This window comes from Glycine max, chromosome 18, assembly GCF_000004515.6.
Source record: "Glycine max cultivar Williams 82 chromosome 18, Glycine_max_v4.0, whole genome shotgun sequence".
Classification (NCBI taxonomy): Eukaryota; Viridiplantae; Streptophyta; class Magnoliopsida; order Fabales; family Fabaceae; genus Glycine; species Glycine max.
The window spans coordinates 13,891,676-13,915,071 of record NC_038254.2 but is presented as its reverse complement, the minus strand read 5'-3'; the positions used below and the strand labels follow the sequence as shown (position 1 = coordinate 13,915,071).

The 23,396-nt window shown below is 35.3% G+C and overlaps 2 protein-coding genes across 3 annotated transcripts; both read left to right on the top strand.

Moving 5' to 3' along the window:
- Window positions 1–4,828: 4,828 nt before the first annotated feature.
- Window positions 4,829–7,314, top strand: LOC100781848 (oxygen-evolving enhancer protein 2, chloroplastic-like). Its single transcript, NM_001289207.1, is given in 4 exon segments — window positions 4,829–5,105; window positions 6,094–6,326; window positions 6,489–6,539; window positions 6,930–7,314. Coding segments are annotated over 4 exon segments (798 nt in total). The 5' UTR covers window positions 4,829–4,852; the 3' UTR covers window positions 7,191–7,314.
- A 5,370-nt stretch (window positions 7,315–12,684) lies between these two features.
- On the top strand, window positions 12,685–23,000 carry LOC100781300 (WD repeat-containing protein 26 homolog). 2 transcript variants are annotated; one of them, XM_006602207.4, is made up of 5 exons: window positions 12,685–13,109; window positions 13,497–14,398; window positions 18,421–18,522; window positions 21,681–22,310; window positions 22,628–23,000. In XM_006602207.4, exons 2-5 carry the CDS (start codon window positions 13,610–13,612, stop codon window positions 22,847–22,849), a joined length of 1,743 nt encoding a protein of 580 aa, XP_006602270.1. In that variant the 5' UTR covers window positions 12,685–13,109; window positions 13,497–13,609; the 3' UTR covers window positions 22,850–23,000. The 2 variants fall into 2 exon arrangements, with proteins under 2 accessions (XP_006602270.1, XP_006602271.1); XM_006602208.4 differs by lacking the exon at window positions 18,421–18,522 and having other exon boundaries at window positions 12,708–13,109.
- Window positions 23,001–23,396: the final 396 nt, after the last annotated feature.

Below are 23,396 nucleotides of genomic sequence, written 5' to 3'. Positions count from 1 at the left end.
GTAAATTCTTAGAAAGCCTATGATGCTTGATTTGTTTATAGATAATTCTTAGAAAGTATGTTTGAATTTAACTAGTTAATTAATCATTTAGTAAATTAATTAATTAATTAATTAATTTGTTTGTTGTAGTTGTGTTAAACTAGTTAATTAATTTGTTTATAGATAATTCTTAGAAAGTATGTTTGAATTTAACTAGTTAATTAATCAGTTAGTAAATTAATTAATTATTTAATATGTTTGTTGCAGTTGTGTTAATCTAGTTAATTAATTTGTCTTCTTTTTTTACTGCTTCTAAAGAAATGGCAGATCAAGCAAGTGGACATCAAGATTGGTCCTGACTATACTCCTTCACCTTTTCTTGGTCCTAGCTATACTTCTTTACCTTTTCCTGGTCCTAGTTATACTCCTTCACCTTTTGTTGGTCATGCCCCTTCAACAACACCAAATGAATCCATTCCATCACCCAAAGCAAAAAAAACAATTGATAATTTGGAGGGAACAACACAAACAGGAACAAGTAGGCTTAAAAGTGAGATTTGGAAGCATTTTCAAAAGGTCAAAGTAAATGGACAAGACAAGAACCAATGCAATTATTGCTCAAAACTATTGGGAGGAAAATCAAAGAATGGAATAACACACCTATGGGGGCATAAACAAATTTGTATTCAATACAAGGTTGCCATGAGAGGGAGTACAGGGCACGCATTTCTTGTGCCTAAGGTCGTCCATGGAAAGCAAGAGTTGGGTACAAGAACTTATGGTGCGGATAACACAAGGATAGAGCTTGCAAATGCAATTATTATGCATGAGTATCCACTTTCCATTGTGGATCATGTTGGTTTTAGGAGATACTCAACAGCTTTACAACCTATCTTTCAAGATTCTTGTAGAAACACTATCAAAAGAGAAATATTCAGAATTTATCAAGAAGAGAGATCAATAACTTTGAAGTTATTAGATAGTCTTCAAGGAAGAATTGACATCACATCAGACATGTGGACTACGAGCAATCTGAAAAGGGGTTATATGACTATCACTGCTCATTATTGTGGAAGCAATATCTTCCAAGATTATTTTGATGATGCCAAAGAATCAAGAGTCAAACAAGTTTCAAGAATCAAGATCAAGATTCAAGAATAATCAAGATCAAGATTCAAGATTCAAGAATAATCAAGATCAAGATTCAAGTAAAGAATCAAGACTCAAGATTCAAGAATCAAGAGAAGACTCAATCAAGATAAGTATTAAAAGAGTTTTTCAAAACATTGAATAGCACAAGAATTTTTCAAAAAGAAAAATATTTTACCAAAGAGTTTTACTCTCTGGTAATCGATTACCAGAAGGCAGTAATCGATTACCAGTAGCCAACATTGTTTTCAAAACTGATTTATAAAGTTGTAATTGATTACCATAACCATGTAATCGATTACCAATATTTTAAAACGTTGGATTTCAAATTTCAAGAGTCATAACTTGTGATAAAACTTTTTTAAATTATTTCAAACTTGTGTAATCAATTACACAATACTTGTAATCGATTACCAGTGTTTCTAAACGTTTTGATTTTCAAATTTAAACATGAAGAGTCACATCTATTGATGTGTAATCGATTACACTATGCTAGTAATCGATTACCAGTGACTGATTTCGAAAAATAAATTACCAAAAGTCACAATTCTTAAAGTGACTTGTTTCTGAAGAATTTTTCAAAAGTCACAACCTTTAAGTGACTAGTTTTCAAAAGAGTCACAACTTTTAAAGTGACTAGTTTTCAAAAGAGTCTTCTTCTTCCCTACACTCTTTAATTTCCGCTGTGTACTTTTATTTCCGCTTTACATTTGTCTAAGTTATTGTTTTTGTTCTTTACTTCCTCATAACTTAGTAGTAAAGCCTAATTGAATCTAGTAATATTAAGAAGGATAATTTTTTAATTAGTCAAGACACATTAATAATTAATTCAATCCCCCCCTTCTTAATTATTCCGAGGCCACTTGATCCAACAATTATATATAGATACCTTTTGGAACTTAAAAGTCAAATTTTGAGGTATATTAAAAATTTTGAATTATTTTTATATTATTGTTGAATTGTTGCATTATAAAATTGTTGTATTATTTATATATTATTTGCACTTTTTGTATGATTGAATTATTTATATATTATTTTAGGTTCATTTATGTTCCCGCTCCTCACTCAAGTAAAAAGCTTTGTACTGTGTTAGTTGGATTGGAACATTGATACAAAGTTGTCCACTATCACTCTGGATAATTATAGCACAAATGACAAAATAATTGACAAAATTAAAGATAAATTGCACTTAGGAAGTTTATTAAGGGATGAGACTTTACTTCATGTGTGTTGTTGTGCACACATATTGAACTTGATTGTAAAAGATAGGTTGGAAATTGTAAAAGATGGGATAGAGAAGATTAGGGATAGTGTAGCATTTTGGATAGCCACACCAAAAAGAAAGGAAAAATTTGAGGAGACAACAAAACAATTAAGGATCTCATGCACTAAGAGTTTGGTTTTAGATTGTCTAACTAGGTGGAACTCAACTTATAAAATGCTTCAAATTGCTATATAATATGAAGTTGTGTTCACTCGGTTGAAGCAGCGGGAGTCCCAATTGTTTACCAAGTTCTTCACAATGGCAATTTGCCAAGGATGTTTGTGGGAGGTTGCAAGTGTTTAATGTTGTAACGAAAATATTTTCTGCTACTAAACAACCAACAACTAACATGTACTTTTCAAAGATTTGTGAGATCAACTTGGCAATCAAACACTAGGTCATTTCTCCTAATTCATAAAATGGCAAAAAAGATGATGATCAAATTTGATAAATATTGGGTTGTGATTCATGATATAATGGGAGTTGCTACTGTTTTGGATCCAAGGTATAAAATGGAGTTGTTGCAATATTATTATGAAAAATTGTACGAACATGATTGTTTTGCTCAAGTTAGTAAGATTAGACAGTTGTGTTATGACTTGGTTTCTGATTATCAATTCAAGATGAATGGTGACTCCTTCCATAGATCTCCAATACCTGAAGATGGTAATGTTGAAGGTGATGAGTTGTGTGAATTTGATAAGTAAATTTCGAGGGAAATAAGGGCCAAAACTTCTCATGCTAAGATAGATTTTGATCATTATTTATAAGAGGATGTTTTACCAAGATCCACTGGTTTTAATATTTTGTGGTGATGGAGGTCAAATGGTCTCAAGTATCCAACACTTCAAGCTATTGCAAAGGATGTCTTAGTTATTCCTGTATCAACAGTAGCTTATGAATATGCTTTTAGTATCGGTGGCTAGATTTTAAGTCCTCATTGTAGTCGACTTCATTGGACTACTTTAGAGGCATTGATATGCACTAGAAGTTGGTTATTGAGTATTGAAATTGATTGTAAAATGTCTTGAATACTTAGTTTAATTAACCTATTAAATAACTATTTATTTCTAATTTAATAACTAATTATTTACATTATGTTATATTTGATACAAGTATTTTGAAATCTAAAATTCTTGCACAAAGTGATACTTTGGTTAATGAGATAGCTTCAAATGATGAAGGTATATGCCATATAAGAATGTAAATTTTTAAATGATTAATTTCTTCTTTATATTAAAATTTTGGTTTATGGTTTATACAGGTGATAATGCAAGTGATATGATGGGAAGTGTCCTTACTATCTAGTTGGAGGAATGAATACATGTACTTCCATTGATTGAAGAATTAGAAGTGTAGCTAGTTTTATTTTAGAGGAATGAACACTACATCTAATGTTGGAATTTTATTCTAGTTACATACATTTGAGACTTGTTTGAATCTTGTGTGGAATATTTGAAACTTATTTTGAATGTTTAAAACTTATGTTAATTTTTTGTTATTGATAATTATATCTTTTATGTTGTGATTGGTATCCACAATTATCACTTTGATTTATGTCATTGTTGTCCAAAATTGTATTTATGCTATGATTGTTGTTTATATATAAATTTTTAACAGAATATTTTAATTGTATTTCGAGAGTGGGACGAGACGAGGAAAAATCGACCCCCAATGGGTGCGAGGGGTAAATTTTTAACCCCGTCGATTTTAGAAGGCGGGGGTGGTTATGAGATTTGAGGACAAGGACGGGATAAACAAAAACCTCCACTGAGTGTCCTTGTTGCCATGTTTAGTGACCCGATTTGTTGAACCAGTAAAGCGGTTTGGTTAAACTAGTTAAACCAAAATTAGTTATTTTTTAAAAAATGTAAAATTTAATGAAAATTAAAAAAATGTGATACATTCAAAAATTGAGTCAAAGATCTAAAATTTATTTAGGATCAATTTACTACCAAACTATCATGATTAATTATTAGACTTATAACACAATTAATATTTATATTTTATGTTTTTTTATATAGGTTAATGCAATTCAACTATTAAACTAGTGATTCCACTAGTGATCAATTCAACTAGTGACCCATCTCAGTATCAATGGTTAGTTGAATTTTTAAACTATGATTTTAACGGCTCTACAGGATTTAACATTTACATAATTTTTTACATAAAAGAAAAAATGTCCTTTGGACGAAAAAGAGAATACACAGCATGGAGCCACGTGGAGCCAATGAGAACCCCAACTCCCTTATCCCACATCACAAATCCAATCTAATTCTACCACCAATCATTCACCTCCAAATGCAATATCCACAGCCATCCACATTTTCATTGCCACATCACCCACCCCACATCTAAAGCCACTTCCAAGTCCACCACACACAACACTTTGCCTACTTACCTGCTACTTACTACTATAGTGTCTGATTCACAGGCCAGAGGGCAAAGATTTTGAGCACAATGGCCTCGACACAATGCTTTTTGCACCACCACGCCCTCACCACTCCAGCTAGAGCTTCAACACAGCGCCTAGTTGTGAGCACCAAACCAAACCACATTGTTTGCAAGGCAGCACAGAAGCAGGTTACTGTCCAAGAGGGTGAGGACACTACTACTGGCCTTGTCTCTCGCAGGTTGGCCCTCACTGTGCTCATTGGTGCTGCTGCTGTTGGCTCTAAGGTGGCACCTGCTGATGCAGCCTATGGAGAAGCTGGTATTTTACCCTTTTGCCCCTTCTTTAGATGACCAACTGATGATTGTCATGCATGACTCATATTCATTCAGAACCTCAATCGTGCAGAAAATTGAGGTCAAATATGGCTAATATGGCTGCAACTTTTGTTTTGGAATGCAAAATTTGAAAAACCTTGGTATTAACATTTAGAATTGAGATGAAATTTACAGATTTGTTGTAGAGAGAATGTCTTTTAACTGATCTGAATGGTGTTGAATGGTTCTTGTGGGATAAGGCTTTGTTGTTGTTGTTCGTTTAAAGAGAGAATGCACAACTTGATTCTGCAGATAAAATCAGAAAAAAATACTTGTTAAAACTTATGTGAATTCTATAAGTTTACGAATTGAAGCCACCTAATTGGAAATGCATATATTTAGTGGGACCCACATAAATTTCATCTGATGATGTTAGAAAGGGTGTTGCAAGTATTTCTCTTGAACTAAGTAGTCAGTGAAGCTAGTGTTTAGAATTCTTAAGGAAATCAGACTTTCTTGGGTGTCATGAAAGTTCTCGGAGAGCCCAAATAACTGCAATACATTGGTTTCTAATTGAAATGCTTCTAGTAGTGTCTGACTCTCTGCACAGTTTACTGCTAGTTTTGTGCATATTCTATTCTTGCATGTTAGAGTTGAAAGATGAAAAAAGTAGAGTGATCATTGTGCCAAACCGAGAAATTTGCATAGGTTTAGATAGCGTTTCAATAGTGGCTTTTATTGCCCTTAAGCTTTGAAGCACAAGGCCACTCAAACATATTGCAGAAATTATAATTGAAAGAATGAGGTTGGCGAGAATTAGATTTTTTTTTTTATAACTTGATTATATAGAATCTCTGATACTATATCAATGAACCAACTTTCTCAAAAATTTATACAGTCAAGTGAAGGCGAAAGAATGGTTTTTTATCTCAAAACTTTTGGGTACTTCGAAAATTAGAACTTTTTTATTATTGTTTTTTTTTTTTTTGCAGCCAATGTGTTTGGAAAACCAAAGACAAACACAGACTTCCTTTCATACAATGGGAATGGATTCAAACTCTCAATTCCCTCAAAGTGGAACCCAAGCAAAGAGGTTGAGTACCCAGGTCAGGTTCTTAGATATGAGGACAATTTTGATTCAACCAGCAATGTTGCTGTCATGGTCACTGCAACTGACAAGAAGTCCATCACTGACTATGGTTCACCTGAGGAGTTCCTATCTCAGGTAAAGTTATTATAAATTTTATCTTGTTTTCTGATTGATAAGGAAGGTTCGTAATATAAACCAGCGTGTGTACAATACTTTCAAGAATATGGCTATGAAGTTTAAAGATAATGACAGCAGTTGCTGGCTGAAATTCAAGATTTGGTTTTTTTCCTTTTGTAGGTGGATTACTTGCTTGGAAAACAAGCCTTCTTTGGCCAAACTGATGCTGAGGTAATTAATTCAGAATTTATGAGTAGCATTATGAGATACATTTTCAAACTTACAATTGTCTGCTTTCTTTTTTCATTTTTGGCAAATGCAGTTAAGAGTAAAATGTATTTAAGGTTCCTCAAGATTTGGTCAAAATTAGTTTTTGTTACTACATTTTAAAAACTGAGGTTTTAGTCATTGAATTTCTGAAATGTGGTGGATTTTGTCCTTGACCCTATACTTCATTTTGACTTGACGAGGGACTAAATGTTGCTAAATGTCATGTGTAGTAGCGATTTTATCCCAAAAATTACGTTTTTCTGACAAATTCTATAACTTTTGAGTTTGACCGTCGAGAATGCACCAAATATTCCTGCATATCCTAACAGCTTCGGAACTTTAATTTCTCAGGGTGGTTTTGATTCCAATGCTGTGGCAACTGCAAATATCTTGGAGAGTTCAACGCCTGTCGTTGATGGGAAACAGTACTACAGTTTGACTGTGTTGACAAGGACAGCTGATGGAGATGAAGGTGGCAAGCACCAGCTGATTACAGCAACAGTGAAAGATGGCAAACTATACATTTGCAAGGCTCAAGCTGGAGACAAGAGGTGGTTTAAGGGAGCAAGAAGATTTGTGGAGAGCACAGCAAGTTCTTTCAGTGTTGCCTAAGAACTTAATTAGTGGAGTGCTATTCTGCATGTAAATCATCTTGAAGGGGTGTGTATGTCTTGAATTATGTGGCCCCTTTTTGTCCACAAGTTTCATTATTTGAGGCTGTTGGTTGGAGTAAGCACTTCGATTCTTAATTTTTCATGTCTTCTAAGGACTTACCCTCCTCTCTTGTCCCCCTTTTTCTCTCTTTGATTAAGCATTTTAAGTTCCTATAAGCCATTAAGAAGCATTATGTTTATAAAGGGCTCAAGGGTCCTTTTGCAAAGTGCTTGAATATTTTGTAATAAATTTTTTATTTTTAAAAATTTTATTTTATTAAGGGGCAAATGCTATCCTAAGGGATATAGCTATCTTCCATGAAAATTGAGCAGCAGTAATTAGGTTGCATAATCACATGGCAGCTAATAAGTACAAAGTAGGTGTTAACACGTCTCACATGGAATAAAATGGGTTAAAATACAATCTTAGTCCTATATGTTTTTATATTATATTCAATTTGGTTATTTATGTTTTAAAATGTTAAATCTAGTTTTTAATGTTTTCAAACTGAGTCAAAATAATTATTTTGAAATAATGATTATCTTTTATTTAAAATGTTTTCGAAGTTCAAAAATTCATTGTTAGAATTTGTGCAAGAGTATCAAATAATTTAACTAACACAATGATAAATAAGTTATCGTTCCCCATAGGAACTTGTGTAATAAATGGGTAATTTCTAGTAAATTAAATAGGCTAAGAGAATTGAGAAATTTAGTAACCAAAATAAAAGATAATTGCATAAAAATTAATGAGTTTAAGGAAAGAAACTTGGTTTCGGAATTTAATCAAATACTTGGTGTGTGTAGTGAATTGGAGTATGATCAATGAGAGAAATCACTATTGTTTAACTTTATTGGACTTCATAACATGAAACCATTACGAATTCCTATTCAATTTAAATTAAACTTATATTATCATCAACACTCAATTTTATCTTAACTTTAATTCCTTAAGTGAAAAGACCTAAATCTCTTAATTATGTTAACATAACCAAACAATCTGCATTAAGAAAAAAAGTTTATTGATGCCCAAATTTTTTTACCTTATCTCTAGGCATAAAATTATTGGGTGTTCTCTCCGGTTTGCAATTCAAAAGAATTTTCCAATTGCAATTGAATAAATATAATCATGCAAAAAAGTAAGACAAAAGCAAACATTAGGTATACAAGAACAATAATAATGTTTTTTTTATATAGAAACAAGGTAACAATTACATGAAAGTATGACCAATTATATTAAACTCCAACGAAAGAGAAGAATTTAGTTGCTCATAGCCATGGGGGATAAGCTTTTGATGGAGGAATAATGGACAATGAATCCAAGCACATCCAAAGACATCACATCTATCTCAGAACTCTTGTCTCTCTTTCACGCACAAAATTTGTGACCCTAAGCTAGAGCCTAAAATCTCTATTTAAAGCTTTGGGCCAATAAGGGTTCAAGCCCTAAAGAACACAAAATGAGAAATTTGGACTTAATTCTTGCAAGAATCTGATGCATAGTGTTGCAACCTATCCTTCGGCGGGAGTGTGGGCAAAAAGCCAAAGGGCATTCGTCTCCAAGGGAGAAAAATGAGTGGAGTCACCACCAATGTTTATTCGAGGAAAGTGTTAGAAAAACCAAAAAAGAAGAAGGTCTGCAAATTTTGAAAATAAGGGTTCGGGAGTTGTTTACACATGGGGAAGGTATTAGCATCCCACGCGCCCGTCACAAGGAACGACAGCCTTTAATCGAGTGTGCAAAACATGACTTCAAAATTGTGTATTTCCCCTTTTTATATTTTTTTTTATTTTTTTTGGGGTCGACAAGGGTGTTGCCCTTACTCCTACGTATCCTCAGGTGCGATGAGGAATTTAGACCTACGTAGTTCTTTAAGTCTGAAAGTTTGTGTGTTAAATTGATTTTATGTTTTTGAAAGATTGACTTTAGTTGTGAAGAAAAAAAGAGGCGTTGAACCTTGAAACGATCTCAAGTGATATTTTGAACAAAAATTCAGTTATATGTTGATTTCATCTTAATTTTATTCATTAATTTTCAATCTCTTTAAAAAGATGATTTACGACATTAATGATCGATTGAAACTTACTTTACAAGAAGAAAAGTGATTACTGATGGTAGAAGAATGAGATGCAGATGCGCAAAGCAACAAAGAGGACCCCTAAGGGTGCATAAACCATATCCAAATCCTTAAAACAAATACTAACCGGATGACAAACGAAGAACATCGAACGAAAAATGATGTAGAAGTCAATTACGGTCGCAATTCAGTAGCGCCTCGACCTTGTTTTTCTATTCTTTCTTCTTCTTTTTCTCTCTAATTTCTCTCCAATTTCTCTTAACACTGAAGGTCCAACCCCTTTCCTCAGCCTCCCTCACGCCTATTTATAGGAAATGAGGAGGCTTGGTGGTCTTGCAGCTTGCCCAGGCGAGCTAGAGCTCTTCACCCCTAAGCTATTTGGGGGCCCAGGTGAGCCAAAGGCTAGCCTGGGCCTAGAAAAATGTCTGAAAGGACCTTTTTGCCCCTCCCCTTGGGTATTTTTCACATCCTTAACCAAAACATCGAATGATCTTTCGTTTTGCGTGGTAACTGGTGTCGAACAACTCAATTCGACTAGTGAGAATCAAGATATCCATGAATGATAGTCCCCAGACGAAATTAAGGTATGACACATAAGGTGTAGATTTTTGCACAAGGTGCAAATTTTCGTAGTTCAAATTTTTTAGTAAAGTTGAACTTGCATAGGGTGTGTGAAGTTCCCAAGACTTCCAACAAGCTTTTTTACCTCTGTAAGATCTCCCAAGTTACGAACTTTAACTCAAATTATGCTTAACACATCAAATCACTCTCAGAACATCTTCATTGCTCGCTCCAAGCTTCAATAGAGTTCCTACAATCACGAGAAAATAACCCAAAGATCAAGCGTAAAAGAGTATAAACTAAAAACCTTAATTAAAGACCAACAATAGTTAGCACAAGTAGTAGAGACTTGTGTCCCTTAATTAAGTGGTTCAGGGTTCAAATCATGGTTGACTCTTAGATATGGAATAAATCATGTTAGTAGGAGGATACCCACCTTAGGTGTGCTAACAATCTCCAATGAAGATTAGTCATGGCTTCTGGTGATGGCTACTTCATACCAATACCATGATCAACAAAAAAAAATCATAACTCAACAAAGCTTTTATTAAAAACTCAACTAAAATGAACATAGACAAAGCTCAAAAGCATGAAAGATATCACATAATTGCCACTAAACTACTGCAAAATGTAGGGATATAAGATAATTATCATTCATCTTTTAGAACTTTCTTTGTTGAGCAAGGTATCTCATATAACTTCTCATGTCCTAGGACTCCACAACAGAATGGTATAATAGAAAGAAAAAATAGAACCTTACAAGAAATGGGTAGAACACTTTTGAATGACTTTGGCATTGAAAAATATTTTTGGGCAAAAGCTACAAACATTTCTTGATACATTTTGTACAAAGTATCAATCAAAAGTATTTTGAACAAGACTCTATATGATTTGTGAAAGGGGAGAAAACCAAACATTTGTTATTTTCTTGTCTTTGGATGGGAATGCTTTACTTTGAATAATAAAGAAAATCTTGGAAAATTTGATTCAAAATCAGATAAAGCATTTTTTGTTGGTTAATTGCTTACTTCTAAAGGTTACAAAGTTTATAATCTTGGAACTCAAGTTATGGAGGAAAGCATGCATGTTGTGTTTAATGATAAACATTCTCTCAAGTTCAAACAAGTTGTAGATATAGATGATGAACGGGAGAAAATGGATGTTAATAATAAGTGAATTAGAGAAGGAAGACTACAAAGAGAAGTCGTATAATCAACTCAAAATTGGTAAATACAAGATCAAGAAGAATGCAAACAACACCTTCATATGCCTTTTTTGTGAAAGAAAGAAAAAGTAGGCATTTCAATTCATAGTCCTTCTTAAACATGCCTCTAGAATTGCCACATGCTCATCCAAAAGAAGGATTAAGGTAAAGGCAAAGCACCTTGCATTGGCAAAGTATTTGAAAAGGGACCTCGTCAATGAATTGGATAATAGTAACTCACAAGCCAAGCCTAATGAATTAGAGAAAGCCATTGCAAGCTATGATGAAATGTTTGTTTGGCCTTGGATTGTGATTATAGAAAACATATTCGAGAAGCTAAAGCATGAACCTGAAGACTGTGATAGCAAGCATTGGTTGAGAAATTTTGAACTATAAAATCCCAAAAAGGCTCATATTTTGCATAGTGTAAAGGATCCTATAGGGTACGTTGTTCTGGAATTGGTTACATTATGTGGCAAATTTCAACCAAGCATACCTTCTACTATTCTCTCCACTATGCAAAATAGGAACATCTTTAGGTTTATATAGTTCAAACTTTCTCAACCAATGCTTTCTATCATAATCTTTTGGTTCATTCTTTTTATTCCCAAATATGTTTGCTACAATCATAGTCCAAGGCCAAACAAACCTTTCATATGGGTTGGGATTGTTCAATGGCTATTTCAACCTCATGAAACTTGGCTAGTGATGAGTTACTAATATCCAATTTGTTGCTAAGGTCCTTTGTTATATACCTTGCCAATGCAAGGTGTTTTGCTTTTACTTTAATCCTTCTTTTCGATGAACCTATACCTATTCCAGAGGCATGTTCAAGAAGGACTTTGAACTGAAATGCCTACTTTTTCTTGTCTTCACTAAAAAAAGGCATTTGAAGGTATTGTTTGTGTTCTTTATGATCTTGTATTTCCCAACTTTTAGTTGATTATATAACTTCTTTGTGTAGTCTCCCTTCTCTGATTCGCTCATGTCTAATTCTTCATTTGAATTGCTACCCATTAAAGCTAAGTGCACATAAATGTTGAAAAAATATCAATATATGAAAGCAAGTCTATAATTGTTTGATTGCTGAACACTATATATATATATATATATATATATATATATATATATATATATATATATATATATATATATATATATATATATATATATATATATATGCAGCGGTAAAGTTGTGCCTTGGTGACTTGTTGGTCATGGGTTCGAATCCGGAAACAGCCTCTTTGCATATGCAAGGGTAAGGCTGCGTACAACATCCCTCCCCCATACCTTCGCATAGCGAAGAGCCTCCGAGCAATGTGGTACGAAGTTTTTATATATATATATATATAATTGTTGTTGTTGTAAGAAATATATGTTGAGATTGAAAAGGAAACGCTTTACGATGCGAGTGAGATACAATAGATTCAAAAGGGTTAGTGCATGTATGTACTATTTTCGAGCACAACAACATTTGTGTATGAATAATATTTTGTGACAATTTATATATGAATATTCAATTTGTGTTGATTGATGGAAATATATAAAATGCATCTAACAAGAATGTTATAAAGGAAAAACAAAAATGCAATAGTTGAATTAAGTAGGAAGGAAGCTAGGTACATACCAAACCACAAAGCCCAAATAATTGGAAAAAAAGAACCACAAAGACAATAGCAAACAAAGGGTAATGTAATGCGGCGAGGTGAGAGGAAGAGCAGAAGAAGCAAATAGATTAGATTAGAGAATTAGAAAGAAAGAAAAAAGAGAAAATAGAAAAATAGAGAAATTCAGTGGAATAAGCGATGAAAAATTTCTCTATATAAAGAGATATCCACATACAACACAATCTCTTTCTTCGTCTGTGCTTCGGTAACTGCAGAGAGAAAGAAAGAACAAACGAAGAAAAGGGAAGAAGGAGAAGAAGCGGTGAAGCGTAGAACGAAGAAACACGCGGAAGGAGGAATCGGCGGTGCTCCACCGGCGATCGCTCATCGTCGCCGGCGAACTTCAGATCGCTGCTCTTGCTTCTCCGGTAAGTCGGTGGATCATCATCGCCGCGTTCTTCCGTTGCTTCAGTTCGTGGATCTGCGGTTTTTGTTGTCGATTGTTGCGTTTCTCTATGTTCGGTTCATTTTCTGATTCTTGTTTGTAAAAGTAGATTTTCGTGTTCCTGATTTCTTAGTTCATTAGCGTTTACGGGGTGAGCGTTCGCGGTTTAGCGTCGGTTTTGTGTTTGGGGATTAGAATCTGGTGTAACTGTTGTGTTGTTTAGGGAAATATAGGTATGTTATTGTTTTTGTTGCGGATTATGGTTAATTGTTGATTCAGTTCGAGGAATTTGGTTTTGCTGTTTTGATTTGTGGTTCTTGTGACGAGTTTTATGGTGTTTCGTTATTTATTGGTGCTTTTCTGTGCGCAGAAGTTTGTGCCTTGCGGTTTTTTTCAGAGGCATTTGTTGTTGGAATCTTGTAGTACGGGTTTTTTTGGCTCACTGGTGGAAAATTGTTATAGATGGGCTGAGGTGTGCTTTTCATGGGAGGTGTGGAGGATGAAGCACCAGCTCTGAAACGCATGAAATTATCCTCTAAAGGATTAGTTGGTCTCTCGAACGGTTCGTCCGGGGAGCCTGTTGGAGGCTCTTCTAGTGACTTGATGGCTCGGCCCCTGTCATCTGAAGGGGACGGCGAAGTTATTGGTTCCAAAGGGGTTATAAAACGGGAGGAATTTGTTAGGATAATCACGAAGGCATTGTATTCGCTTGGTTACAAGAAGAGTGGGGTACGCCTAGAGGAGGAGTCTGGCATACCTTTGCACTCGTCCGTGGTGAATCTGTTTATGCAGCAAATACTTGATGGGCATTGGGATGAGAGCATAGTCACATTGAATAAAATTGGTCTAGCAGATGAAAATGTTGTCCAGGCAGCTTCGTTTTTGATATTGGAGCAGAAGTTTTTTGAGCTTCTGGATGGGGAAAAGGTCATGGATGCATTGAAGACGTTGAGGACTGAGATTACACCACTTTGTTCTGATAGTAGTAGAATTCGTGAACTTTCTTCCCGGATGCTTTCTCCATGTGGCCAGGTTGGTTCTTCTAAGCGAGATATTGTACTGGTGAGGTCTCGGTCAAAACTACTTGAGGAATTGCAAAAACTGCTTCCCCCAACAGTATTGATACCTGAAAAGAGATTGGAACATCTAGTTGAACAGGCCCTTGTCTTGCAACGTGAGGCTTGCCTGTTTCACAACTCATTGGATAAAGAGATGTCATTATATTCAGATCATCACTGTGGAAAAACTCAGATACCTTCTAGGACATCACAGGTTAGAAAACGTTATGTCTCTTTGGTGTGAGGTTTATATGGTAACCTTTATATTTGACCTTTATACTTTTAAACTGACCGTAATTTTCTTCATAATCTCTATTGGTTTCTTGTTACTCGTTAGTCAGTAGTGGCAACATCATCCTTTTTGCTAGGTGGAACACTATGGTGGTTTACTTATTCTTGTTCCTTCACTTTTTTTTTCATTCTTTTTCTTTTGGGGATGTGAAGCCACTATATGGATATTTAACAGTTTGTTTTTTCTTGTTGTACTCAATAGTTGTACTTAATCATGGAGTGATGTTTTGAAGTACTAAATTCTGTGAATATTAGTTTTGCATCTGGCAAATGGCTATGATTATTGTATATACTCAATGTGGATTATTTTTTTCTTTTGCCCCTGCATAGATGATGAAGCATATTGATGAGAAAATTTTTGTAGAGGGACCACCAAATAACATTTGTTGATAGTAGTTTCATGCTAATTGTCAAAGATGCTGATCTTTTATCATAAAAGATATAAAGCCATTTTGTACTAGAAATGCAGCATGAGCTTTACTTGGAAATGTGAAGCTTCTCTATCGTTTGGCTTTTGGGTGCCGTGCTAGAGCTTACTTTAGTTCTAGAATTTCTGTTTCTCTCATTGATATTGAATTACTTGAACAACATTCATATTGGGTTCTGGTTACCCTGGTTTGCTTATAGATTCAACTATATTTCCAGAATATTCTATTGTATTGTATTATGTCCAATATTTTCTCATTCTTATTACTCTTATATCCTTCTAATTTAAAGACTCTTCTAGTCACGTGTGCATCTGTTGTTTAAGCTCTCAGCCTTAACCTCAACTTTTCTGTACCTTGTTTTCATTTTGTGTATGTTGACTTATATATCTGTAAATGTAGGTAATTGTTCCCTAATTGAAATAATTCCTATATTGCTACGAACAATCACACATTCTTACCATAAATTAAGGCCTGCTTGCATAAACGACTTAATTAAGGACTTATTGAATAAATACTTATTTTGTATGTACTTATGTATAAATTGTTTTTATAATCAAAGAGGAAATAGGATTAAGCTGTTTTCATAGAAGCTGTAAGCTGTTTTCATGAGTTGTCCGGTAAAGTTTATTGAAAGAAGCTGGAAACAGTTTATGGCTTTATGAACATATCATAAACTCTCCAAAGACTAGCACCAGTGCTCATGTCATAAGATAAATCCAAATAAGTCATAAATAAGGATGAGATAGATTTTCCGATAACTATAGGACTGCACCAGGGTTTAACCTTGGCCCCTATCTTTTTACCTTGATTTTGTTTAAGTAAAAGTTGGAGTATATGGAATATAAATTTAGCGAAGAGTGAACTAATCCTAACTTAGAATTGATTGGAGGCTATTACATATAAGGTAGTAAGTCACAATTTAAGTATCTTGGGTCCATCATAGAAAATAATGGAGAAAGAGGGAGATGTAATTTTGTAAATCATAGGATTCAAGCAGGGTGGGAAAATGGAAGTGTTTCGGATGTTATCTATGATAAAAAAGGTACTACTCAAACTTGAGGAAAATTTTACTTTATAGCAATAATACTTGCAATGTTGTATGGAATTGAATGTTGGGTGATAAAAAGCTAACAAAAGAATAAACTTAATGTAGCCAATATGACAATGAAGAATGAATATCATTAGAAGTGAAGCCCGGGGTAGCACTTATGGTAGAAAAGAAGGAAGAAGATCATCATTGGTGGTTTGGGCATGTGTGAAGACTGGTAGAAGCCCCAATTATCAAAGAGTAGCCTAATTGCTAGAGTACAAAGGAAACTCAGAAGAACTATAGGTCATTAAGAAGGATTTAGAAGTCAATCGTTTGTTAATAGAAATGATTTGATAAACATTATGGTGTTGTTTGATCCACATAGCCAACCGCACCAAGTGGGAAAGGGCTTGGTTGTTGTTTCTGTTGTAGCTACATGATGGTATGCAATGTTGTTAAATAGCAGTCATGGCGTCGATGGATTTTTTCCAACCGCCATAGGCAATTTGTGAAGGGAGGCCCGCTATGGTGACGTTATATGGTGGAATTTTGGCCTTCTGCCATTGTTCCACCATCTTCCATTAATAACACTGATGGTATGTAAGGTCTTGAAGTTTTATGCTTGTTTAAATAAATAACTTTGTGGAGTGTATTTCCAAAATGAAGCTGGTATGATTTTCAAAGTGCATCAAGCATCCAGCAGTCCATAAGTTCTTATTAAATAGTATTGGTTACAATTATTGAATATAAGGCATCAAGCATCCAGCACTCCATAAGTTCTTATTAAATAGAAGCTAAAGAGTGTACACGTGTTGTTGATCTATGAGATGTTGGACAGATGATGGGCATTATTCTGTTATCTTATGTACGTTCATGACTTTGTTGATTGATTGACTGATTGGTGATATGGGGGACTCCTTGAGAATTTTTTAGTGAAGAGTCACGTCACTAATGAGGTTTACTGAGAGTTTGCTTTTTGATCTTCATCAACAATGGTTGGAGACAAATTTATGTCCTTAGGCTTGAGGAGTATGGAGCTTTGGACGTACTTCTCTGGGGATATATACCATTTGATGTACTGCTCTGTGTCCATTTGCTTAAGATGGGAATGGACACCAACATCTTTTTATGCACTTCCAAAGACCAATTGTTGAAAGGAAAATGACTCTTCCTTCTATCTAACAAGTGTTTTCTAAAATAAATTGGCTACTCTATAGTAAGTGTTTTCCCAAGGGTAGTCAGCAGATAGGATTTGTGTGCTTTAGAAATTTAGGACTGTTGATGGAGTAAAGGGAAAGAGAAGGATCCCTCCTCCCCCTGGTTGCCACATGCATGAAAGATTTGCAATGTTTTCATTAATATTGTGTTGTTGTGTGATAAGAAATTCAGAACTGTAAAAAAATATATTTTTTAATATATCCTATTAAAAAGGATGTGATTTATATGAACATTGATACCATGCTTTTGGAACTTTTTGAGAGTATCACTGGAGTAAGCAGAGCACTTATTACAAATGTTATGTGATAGAATTTTGTTTATGGCTTCATAGTGGTTTAAACACTGGAGGAATATCTGTTACTGATTTGTAGAGATTGAAAAGCTTTGTTTTCCTGTTGGCTTCCTTTACTCTCTGATTAGGAGGGTATCTTATCCTCTCTCTTTCTTTGCTTTTACTATAATATGATTTCTTCGTGAAGAAAAAAAGTCTGACCATAGCTGTTGTGGCAGCATACGACAATAGGTAATTTCCATTAAGCGGTGCCTAGATACTCTCATTCCTGCATTAAATATTGGAGAGGACATATTGTATTAGGGTGGAAAGATTGTGCATTAACATCATACTTTTTGGGGTGGAACAAATTGAGAGGGGAATGAGAATGGAAGCAATGAAAGTAGGAAAATAGAATGGATCGAATTCTCCACCTATGGTTCAGATATGTATAAATTGGGTGGGATGAAAAAGAGAAGAATCTGAATTTTTTTTATTGTCTAGGGACAAAACCAATTGGAAGTTGGAAACATATCAATAGTAAAATAACACTGATGACAAGTCTAGGACATGAGCTTTTGCATTGTCAAAGCCTGCTGCACTAATGAATTACTTTTCGAAGTTAATCCTCACACTTTCTGAGTCAGAAGTCAGAACTAGTGTTGTTAAATAGTGACCATGGCACTGCCATGGTGGAATGGCGTGGCGGATTTTTTGTCAACCGCCATAGGCAATTTGTGAAGAGGTTTGCCTTGGTGGCACCATAAGGTGCAATCTACAATGCATGTTATATGGCGGAATTTCGGCCTTCTGCCATGTTCCGCCATCTGCCATTGATAACATTGGTCACAATTCACAAACAAGCTACCACTGGATTCCTCAAACTTTTGTCCACAGAATTTTTTGTTTATACAATGAACATCCTGCATTTACTTTCTATGGCATACAAGACATCTATGTTCTGATTTTATTTTCTTTTCCTATAAATATTCTGACAGATATTAGAAGCACACGATGATGAAGTTTGGTATGTACAATTTTCGCATAATGGGAAATATTTAGCTTCAGCATCAAATGATCGATCTGCAATCATTTGGGAGGTAATATCTGATGGTGAAACATATGCTACTGTTCTATTTTTATCATCAGATCCTCAATGCACAGATCATTTGTGATATTTTATTCATGTCACACACAAATAGAATATGATGATGTGGACTGTTCCTTTTATAACTGGGAAAGATATCTGCATCCATCAGCATTATCCCAAGTTCAACAATGTTCAATTCTATCATACCTTGTTCTTTACTTTTGCAACATGTAGGTCATGTTTCATTGAAAAATAGTGAAAGAGCATAACCCTAACACTGTATGATGTGTTCAAAGACAGTAAATCATGTCAAAGATACAACTTCTGGTGGTTAAGATTGAGTGTAGTCTACAGGTATAGTGAAAACCAGAGCACAGAGAAGGTAGACCAAATTAATTTCTATCTAAAAGGGAAAAAAGACAAATGGAAAAACATTGGATTTTTTAATGTATAGATGGTGATCACTGTGTGTCCTACTTTTTTCATCCAGTCAAAGGGAAATAAAATCTTGTGACAATGTACTGTTTATGGGGTTTTGTCATTTGTGGTTGGAAAGGAATGCCCGTGGGTCTTTGCCACCTCTGAATTTTTATTAAATGGAACCATTTTAGTAAGAGACTAACAATTTGAAATGGTAATGGTATATGTATTATTTACCCATATGAAATATGTACTACCCCCTTATAATATAATCCCAGAGACTAGCTCCTTTAGAGAATGCAAAGCACAACTGCCCAGTTTGCAGCCATAAGAAAATAACAGAATGCAAAACTGACTCTTCCTCCAATCTCTACAGGTTTACACTTGACAGTCCCCTTTCCCATAGCTAGCTGTGACAGCTCAGCCTACTAGAATTTCCCTTCCTACCCCTTTTAGTATATACTTGCAAAATCTCATGAATGAGTTTTACCACCTCATGTCCTGTTTTGCTTTGATTGGGTTTCTAAATTCCCTGCCCTAGCGTTTCCCTTTTGTTTAAAGCCTTGTTCTCAAGGCTGACATGGTAAAGGCCTCTTCCCATGTAGCTTCTTCAACAGGTTTGCTGCTCCATTGAATGAGCCATTCAATTTTCACTTTTCAAATCATTCTGTAGCCCTCCCTTAGCTCTAGACAATGCTTCCAACAGGTGTGACTTTATCTGTTGCAATTCCTACACCATTCACTGTTTCGATTCATGTCTCTGCCTGGTCTTCTCCCTCTACTCGTTTGCCGCAGCTTCCAAAGAAGTTACATGAACATCTATGGCGGTTACATTGACAACCTATGATGCATAGATATTATGTGTGTATTAGATACAATACATATTCAATATGAGAATACAAATATTCTTAAAATATCTAGGATACAATACAAGATACATTTCTACATATAAATAGGATTTGAAACATTTCTTCCCAGATGATTCCACAAAAAGTTACCTCCACTTTGTGTTCTGTTCTATCTTCCTGTAACCATCGTAGTTCACATTCTGCTAAATTTTACCTAATTTTTTATGCTCCTTTTCCTTTTAATATCACCATCATCTCTCATTCTTTGACTTCATTACTATGTTCTTATAGCTCCATGATGGTGATTGTCTGTGAAAACTGTGACTTAATAGTTTGCACGAATTTAGTTATTTTTGGTTGAGTATGTGTGGTATAAATAATTAGTTTATAAAATAATATTTAGAATAACGGCTATCCTGCTATAGCGTTTTCACAGTTGGCCACTACGCACAGCTACCTGACATTGATAAATTTGTTATTTCAAATTATTTGAGTAATATACCACTGTAAAGCACTCCTTTGTCCTTACTAAGGCCAAACCCTGTTGAAAGTTAAGTAATTGTTTTGACCAGTGTTGTTAAATGGCGGTCATGTCGGCGCCATGGCGGATTTTCATGGCGGTTTTTTGAAAAAACGCCACCGAATAGCGGTGGCGTGGCGGGTTTGGGATGGCGGCGCCATGGCGGCCGCCATAGCCATGGCGGTCGTGGCGGTTATGGCGGGGTGGTGGAAAATGGCGTTTTTTTTTATGCTTTTTGTCTGCGGTAGGAGTTGGGCTGACCCGACCCAACCCTACCCGGTTATTCATTCAGCTAAAAGACCCTCCAGCACAACTCTGTGATTCAGAACAACCTTCCATCTAAGAGAGAACCCAACCGCGAGCCTCCCCTGCACCAGCCGCGTCCCTCCCGCACTCCACACGCGCACGCAGCCGCGACACCCGGCAGTCGCACGCGCATGCAGCCGCGACGACCTCCGACAGCGACGCACCGGCACGAATGGCGGCGACGAGCTTCGGCTGCGACGCACCTGTCACGAACGGCGGCCTGCAGCGAGAAGTTCACGCGGAGAAGACGAAGCTACCAATCACTAGTTCCCAACCATGGGTTGAATGGAATCCTATACATAAATCAGTTAATAGAAGAATAGAAAAAGCTTTTATTGTGTCACTTAAATTATATATAAATTCTCGAACCAAAGAGTTAATAAGAACAAGTTCTTGATTACCAAGAATAGAATAACCGCTTAGAATAAAGAAACAAATTATATTTGTCGAGAAGTGCAAAATCGTATTTCTTAGTTTTATTTTTGCTGTTTGACACCCCCTGTTTTCTGACTGCAGTTTTTTTTTTCCTTTTGCTATTTGACACCCCTTTTTACTTTTACAGTCCCATTTTTTTTTTCGTATTTGACACCACAATTTTTTTTTCTGTTCAGTCCTCTTTTAAATGGCTGAGTTTATTTGAACTCTTTAATGAGTTTATTTGGTGTTGGTACTTGATTATTGTATGAACTCATGAAACTTTTTTAGTTTATTTGAATGCAATCCTTTGTTTTTTTCAATTTCAATGAGTTTATATATATGTTTTCTTTTTGTCCGCCATGACATCCGCCATTTTCCGCTACGCCATCCGCCATATTTTTATGATGGATTTTTTACTTTCCGCCATGAACCGCCATCCGCCATTAACAACATTGGTTTTGACACATTCTATTAATGATGATGCCATTACTTGACTATGTGATTTGTTGGTAGGAATTATCTATTTAGGTGCTTCATGTGTACATCATGCTTCTGTAAACATTGGTCAATGCCCCCCCACACATAAACAAACTAAATGTACTTAAAACTTGCACATTAGGTTTCACAATTTGTGCTTTTTGCCTTTTCTTTTAATAGGTTGACATGAATGGTGAACTGTCTATCAAGCATAAATTGTCTGGTCACCAGAAATCTGTTTCTTCTGTTTCATGGAGTCCTAATGACCAAGAGCTCCTCACATGTGGTGTGGAGGAGGCTGTTAGGCGTTGGGATGTCTCCACCGGTACGTGCCTGCAAGTTTATGAAAAAAATGGTCCTGGCCTCATCTCCTGTGCATGGTTTCCAAGTGGGAAATATATACTTTCTGGCCTTAGTGACAAGAGCATTTGCATGTGGGATTTAGATGGGAAAGAAGTGGAATCTTGGAAAGGACAAAGAACCCTAAAGATTTCTGATTTGGAAATAACAGGTGATGGGGAACACATGCTGAGTATTTGTAAAGACAATGCAATACTGTACTTCAACAAAGAAACGGGGGATGAGAGATATATTGATGAGGACCAGACAATAACTTCCTTCTCTTTGTCAAAGGATAGCAGACTCTTGTTGGTTAATCTTTTGAACCAAGAAATACATCTTTGGAATATAGAAGGTGATCCTAAACTTGTCGGAAAGTACAGAAGTCACAAACGCACCCGGTTCGTTATCAGATCTTGCCTTGGTGGTCTTAAGCAATCTTTTATTGCTAGTGGTAGTGAGGATTCTCAGGTATTAATTTTAAATCCCTATGTACAAATACATCATTTTTATCAATTTATTTTTCATTTTGATGTTATCTTGTAGGTGGTTGATTTTCGGATTAGTTTCTCTGCAGTTGTTTTTCTATGCAGTCAGAAATTCAGATTTAAAACATGAATTCTAGATCTGAGTCTTCTGATCTTCATCCAACACTTACGAATGTGCTGACTGCATCAAAAACCGATTGCACTGAATCCATTGTCATGTTTTTCCTTTTCTCGTACTGTGGACAAAAGTCGGACAAAAGCCAAATTTAGTTTTTTAATGGGTTTGTCTTTTTTTGTTAGGTTTACATATGGCACAGAAGCTCAGGGGATTTAGTAGAGGCATTGCCTGGTCATTCTGGAGCAGTTAACTGTGTGAGCTGGAATCCAGCTAACCCACACATGTTAGCTTCCGCCAGTGATGACCGGACAATTCGGATATGGGGCCTAAAGCGCCTGAATGTAAAGTACCCTAATGTACGCACCAATGGCGTCCATTACTGCAATGGGGGAGAACTTAGATGAACCTACGCAAACTGTTTCCAATTCCATTTCTTTTTTTTAACATTGCAATTGTACGTGTAAATACCTTCAATATCACAAGTAGACGACATTCATACCAAAACATGCATGTGACTTTTCATCAATTTCAAAATAAATTCTTGTTTCATTTTAAGCGTGTTTGACTTATCTTTCTTTTCCCTTAGTTTGATTAATTGATTCAAGTATGGGGTTTACTGTTTACATCCTGCAGATTCAATGACTAGGCTAGTAGCAGTTGTTTTATTTTTGCAAGATTGCTTTTGCGGGATCCGCATGCATGTGTTAATAGTTTCTTATAGATTTTTAGGTCAATTGCATTTTTACCCCCTTATGATTAATATTCAATTTTGCTCCTCCAATAATTTGAGAAATGATATTTGTACAATTTATACAATAGTTTGAATAACATATGTTATGTCTCGCACACTATACATTATGTAAAAAAAAAAAACACTATTATGTCATTATGATGGAGAGTGATGGACACAAAATGTTACTCGTTTCATTATAATTATCATATAAGAAAAAA